Raw genomic sequence first — 6,089 nt, 5'->3', positions numbered from 1 at the left:
GTATTTCTAAACTTCAGAACTGCAATATAATAAATTTTAAGTCACTAAATTGTGATGATTTGTTCCGGAAGAAATAGAAAACTAATACATAACCCTTTGGAAAGTCCTGGAGTGTGTGTATTCGTTTTGAAGGCCACTGGACCAGCCACCCCAGACTTGTGAGAACCACCTCACCTTTGGGCTACTGGGATTGACTTGGCTTCCCTGTGCACGTGCAAGGTTGGGTAAACTGTTACTCCAACCCTTTTGCAACATGCATGTGGTTGGCTGGAAGCCAGAAGGAACTCAGTATTGGGGCCAAATTCTTCCTGAATACAGCAAGGAGGCATTCCCACTTGGTGCACAGCGCCCATTCTGTTTCAGCCGGGAGGTGGAAAATCCTGGTTCAATTGTCACAGTCTCAGGTTGGCTGTCAACCTCCCTGGTCGCTGGCATTTTCTGAGTAGTGCAAAGCGTGAGCTTCTCAATCGAAGCCCCCTCCATGGACAGCCCGTTTTAGATAAATAGGATAAATACCCGGATACCTTCTTGGGCGGACTAACGTCTTCTATTCTTCTGATTTCCTTTTTGGGTGGGGGGCTAGAATATGGGGTTATAAATTTGGAAAAGCATTCTGAAGAACCCTAGACTCAGAATATTCAGTGACCCATGATCATTTGATCCAGCCACCTCATGTCATGGATGAAGCAACTTGCCCAGGGTCAAACCAACAAGTCAGCCCAGACCATTCCCTTTTCTGTGAGTTGCCAGAGAAGAAAAAAAAAATGTCTATAGTTTTTTGGAACAAAGGTCCTAGCCTGACCTGGAAGAGAATCCGGGAGAAGTCTGGGTGAGGAGTCACAGTAGAGCGCTGTTAGGAAAAGTTCAGGAACTGGGAGGAGAAAGGCATGAGAGGGGGCAGCACTGAGTAAGGAGGGTAAAGGGCCTGGGGTCCCCTCTGCCCTTCTCCAGGCTCAACATTTCCCGCCTGTATTTCCACCCGATGAGGGGTTTGCCTGGGAGTCCTGCCAGCCTGGTTGCCTCCTCTTCCCGCCCAGGGCAGCTCTCCCGTGTCTCCCCTATTTGGCCGGGCTGGGCCGGCTTGACCCAGTGCTCTGGGCGGGGCCGGAGGAGTGCAGGGGTGGGAGTCCCGGAGGAAGATGCACAGAGCTGACTGTGAGACTGGGCGTGGGGAAAGTAGAGGGGTGGGGATCGGGGGAGGGCTGCGCCCGCCCCCTCGGACCCATTCCACACCCCTCAGAAAGCAGACACTGTCAGCTGGATCACTCCCCTTGCAGGAGGAGGGGGGCCAGAGGGAAGGTAATTAGCCCCTTTCTGCTTAAAAAGCAAAGGGAGATTGTGGGCAGTTTTGCAGCATCTCCTTTCCACTTTTGGACCATGCACCCGTGCATCTTCCTGCTTGGCCACAGGCGAGGACTTGATTTTTTGAGCTGAGGGCTAAAACTTTTTCTTTCTTCTTCTCCTTTTTTTTTTTTTTTTTAATACTTTTTTTTCCCTCCCCAAAAACTGAATCATGCCATGTGCCCAGAGAAGCTGGCTGGCAAACCTTTCGGTCCTGGCCCAGCTCCTTAACTTTGGGGTGCTTTGCAGTGGGAGACAACTCCAGCCAGGCATGGTTCACTTCCCGGACAAGAGGCAAGGTTAGTAGTGGCTTTTCTTATTTCCTTTGAAAGCAGTACTGCTAAGAGATGTGAAGATTTGGTTGTTCCCCTTTCCCTTCCCCCACTGGGCTACAAAACTATTTCGCTGAGTTGTAAGAAAATCTAGGCTGGGAGCTCAGTAGCCTAGAGTTTCTCAGAATTTAGTGATTCATGAATTCTACTGAAAAGTGAGCTTCCCGATCTCTTTTACTCCAAGGATACCACAGTCTTTGAAAGACCCTAGAGGTAGCTGGTCACCCTCTCTCTCTCTCTCTTAATCTTTCAACCTCTCTCTTTTGTCTCCTCTTTGAATGCTGTACTGTTTCAACCCTCTATTTTCCACGTTCTCAACATGGAAAATGATTGTTTAAAAAGTTCCAACTGACCACTCAGCCGTTGCAGTGTTTCGAGTTCATTTAAAATTTTTGCTCAAGGAAGCCCAAATGCAACCCCCACCCCCCAACCCCCTGCTGAGTGAGCCTGGCTCTGTTTTGGTTTCCTGGAAAGATTTAGGGTTGTGTTTTTAAAATCACAGTCCTCCTGGGGGAAATTTATCTGCATGGGGGCTCACCTTTCCTGGCTCTGTCTCCCTGACTCATTTCTCTTTCTGAATTTTGTGAAACCCATGATGTTTTAGAGTGCATTGGAGGAGTGTGAGGGACAATTTGTTATTGCAATTTATTTTTTAAAACACAGCGCTCTGAGCCAGGTGGTACTGTTGCCTCTACTTTAATTGGACTTGCATTCTGCAGTGCACAGGGTCAGGGACGCTTTCCTGTTTGGTAGGGAGTTCATTGCCCTTTGGTGGTGGTGGGGGACAGTCAGAGCAGCAGTGATGGCCACATGTATGGCGCATATACCATGTGCCAAGACTGTTTAATGCACTCTGTGTGTATTAGCTCATCTGACTACTCATAACAACTTTAGGGGGCAGGGTGGACGTGGTTGCCAGTGTTACTGTCTCCGTTTTACAGGTGAGGACATTGAAGCTTGGAGAGTTTATGGGTCCAGTTTAATGGAAGAGCAAGATTTTGAGCCCAGGAAGTCTCATTCCAGAAGCTAGACTTTTAGAATTAATCAGGGATACTAGACACAAAAAGAGCACCGTGGAGTGTTCATTAAATGCTGTTTGCTGACTGTGTTCAACTGTCCTTGATTATTCCCAAGGTTACTTAGGTAACAAAACTCACCAGCCTGTTCTGCCCACTTTGCAAAGTCCCGATATTACTGGAGAACTCATCTGCAGTGGCTTTGAGAGCTGTCGGAAGCAAGTTCCTCCGCTTTGCTTTACTTGGAAGATTGAGCCAGCAAACCCTGGCGTTAGATGTCAGTCAGCCAGCCTTCGCTTGTATAAACATTCCAGATACAATCTCCCACCCCCAAGTTTAAAATAGCAGCTTTGTTGTTTTTTGAAAAACAGTCCTTTTGTGAAAAATCTCTCTTCTGCAGCAGCAGCACAGAGCCTGCAAACACTTCCCTGGGCATTTGGAGATGCACTGGTTCAAAGACATACATTCTCTTGGGTTGGTTTTCAGCTTTGCTTGCTCCAGCTCTTCTTCATAAGCGAAATCAGCTTAGTGTGGTGTGAACACCATTGGGTCTGGCTTTTTCCTCTCTGGAAAGTAGAAAATGGTTTTTTTTCCTACTCACCTTTACGGTTACAGGCTGAGAATATTTGGTATTGAAAAATTGCTGTAAAATGCTCTGAGTTTATTGGAAAGACAAGTGTGTGTGTGTGTGTGTGTGTGTGTGTGTGTGTGTGTGCACGTGTGTGCGTGTGTGTGTATTTAGGTTTAAAAAGGAGAAATTTCTGAGCAGACTTCCAGAAGAGAGAAAGAAAAAGCAATGAAAGAGAGGAGAGAAAACTATAAGAGAAAGGAAAATTTTGTAGGGAATAGTATAACCTGGGTTTTGCTTCCAAATGACCTACCAGAAGATTCATAATTAGCCAGGCTCCACAACTTCCTTTTCTTTACTCTGACAACCATTTGAATTAGACTGAAATTCTGATCATTTGAACTTGTAAGTTACTTCAAAATCATGTTGCCCATTCTTATTTTTATAGGTGGGGAACAGGAGGTCCAGGGGATCCATCCGTTAGTTAATATGTATTTATTGAGCACCTAATAAGTGTCCCTACACCATGATATGAAGGGGATTGCGAGGGCTTCAGAGTTAGAGGCAGACTCAGAAACTGGCTAATCTTCAAAGTTACTTCTAGTTCTAAGCGTCTGGCCGAGTCAGAATTTCAGTCTTTGGAAGATTCATGGAGATTAAATCCTATCCTTTCTGGGACCAGAAACAGTTTTGAGTAATCCTGCCCAAATGTTCTTTCTTCCTTGCTCTGTTGTGATGTAAGAATGCTCTATACTTCCGCAAGTCAATATTGGTTCACGACTGAGTATCAGAACAATAGGAACTATTAGTCTTCCACATAATATATTGCTTTTCTTCAACAACCAAGATTAACCTTTTAGATGCGTGTATCATTTTACTGTTTACAAAGCCCCTGTTACATCTGTGATTTCTTTTGCTCCTGACAACTCCAAGAATCAACTGGAGTTACAAGGCTGTTGCATGTTAGAGAGGTGCTTTAGGTTTGTGGAAGAATGGAAGGAACTTTTCGATGTGTTTCAAGGTAAATATTTATTTATGTTATTTTCAAAAAAAAAATTCTGCAAGGGGGTAGTAATTCCATATTATTTTCCCAATTTAATAAGAAGCTTAACAGTTTTGATACTTTATGTATTAATTGTAACAAGTGATCACGATCAGAGGGTTAATTATAGGGTCAATGAGCAAATCCAAACTCCTGTTAGTATTTTATTACTCTGCGTGTACAAACACAATTCTCCACAACACTCTCACATAGGTAGTTTTCTATAATAAAAATACAGTTGAAAGATTACAACAGTATGTGGATTATAATTATGGAAACAACCCTCTGATGATTATAGGAATTTTTTTTTCCCTTTTAAAAATGGAGTCTCAGAAATGTAACTGCTAACGTAGAAATACATATAAAGAATAATTATAGATTTAACCTAAGCTTTATAAAAACTGGCAGGTAAATGTTCTCTAATCTTTTCCTTTCTTTTTAAACATTTTCAAAAGCTCTTGTGCCACCAGGCTTCATATGTTTCCCATGAAGTACCACTGAAACTTGTGGCCAAGAGTTAGAGTTCCAATTTTCTACAAGGCAAATCAAAGTTTCTGGGGCTTGTGATTTATTTTCACAAACCCTCCTGCAAATCATAATCTAATTCAAGAACATCTCAGTGTCCCCACAGCCTTGCCCTGACACCCCACCTTGCCATCTTGTTCTCAGTGGTAGACCCTCGAAAAGCAGCGAGTGCCGTGGTTGGAAGTGTGGGCTCTGGACCAGAGTGCCCAGGCACAGATCCTTACCTCTCTTTACTGTATTTTACAAAAGTGGGAGTGGAGGCTAAGATGAGGAACCTGGTTAATATCCACCCTGAAGGACATTGAGGATTAGATGAGAGAAGTTCGTTTACTCTTAGCATAATGCTTGACCAGTAGGAATGGCATAATATAGGAGCTATTTTTATTTCCTGACCTCTTATCTCTTCATCCTTCTCATTCCACTCTGAGCTCTTCATCTGCCCAGATTATAGCTAATGAATCTGTTGAACGAAACGCCCACTGAGAAGAAGCCAAAATGAATGAGGTCATCTCTCTTAACTCTGCTCAGAACTTGCATATATCTAAGGCCACAGTGATCCATGGAAGCCAAATTGCTACCTTTAAGACCAATAGTAGTGACTGTTTAGAAACCGTGTACAATTTGTCAAGCACAGTTCTAGATGTGTCACATATGTGGACACATTGAATCCTCCTAACACCCTAGGAGTAGATGCAATTATTATGCCCATTTTATGGATGAGGCAACTCAAGTTGTGCAGCCAGAAGAACCACACTTTGTAAGTGGTTTCCTACTTCCATCTGCACCTCTGAGTTGACATCCCTTAGCTGCCTACTTTCCAATCAAGTCGGGAGGGGGGAGGGGAAGCTCGTCTTATCTCCCATTTCTCTGCCTGATAAAGAATCAGTTATTATCTCCATTTATAGCTAAGTAAATTGAGGCACAACGAAGTCAAGCAACTTCAGATTACTATCCCTAGGGTCAGTTTTATTAACTCTTTCATGTTTTCTGCCAAGTCAACCGCTGTTCTTTATGCACAGAATGCTGTGGTTAAGAACACGATTTTGAAATTGGGAAGCATGGGTTTAAGCCAAGCAATGTTGCATCTATAGGGATAATTTAGATTGAAATCTAAATTCAATTTTCTAATCTATAAAGTAGGAATAATTACTGAGCTTCTCAGGTTGCAGGTCTTCTCACTCAGCCCGTCTGTACTCCTCTTCCTAAACACCTTCGGGATTACCTCTGTGCCCTGCTGAATGGCCTGGGTGGCTGCATACCACAGA

At 43.7% G+C, this 6,089-nt stretch overlaps 1 protein-coding gene across 1 annotated transcript in view; it reads left to right on the top strand.

Annotated features, from left to right (window-relative positions):
- Positions 1–1,169: 1,169 nt before the first annotated feature.
- ADAMTS12 (ADAM metallopeptidase with thrombospondin type 1 motif 12) overlaps positions 1,170–6,089 on the top strand; it is a 415,156-nt gene continuing 410,236 nt past the window's right edge. The window contains exon 1 of the mRNA XM_077116928.1: positions 1,170–1,640. Coding sequence (XP_076973043.1) covers positions 1,514–1,640 — 127 coding nt within the window. The 5' untranslated portion in view covers positions 1,170–1,513. The remainder of the gene's footprint in view (positions 1,641–6,089) is intronic.

This window comes from Tamandua tetradactyla, chromosome 9 (assembly GCF_023851605.1).
Source record: "Tamandua tetradactyla isolate mTamTet1 chromosome 9, mTamTet1.pri, whole genome shotgun sequence".
Classification (NCBI taxonomy): domain Eukaryota; kingdom Metazoa; phylum Chordata; class Mammalia; order Pilosa; family Myrmecophagidae; genus Tamandua; species Tamandua tetradactyla.
This window is presented reverse-complemented; position numbering and strand designations above follow the sequence as displayed.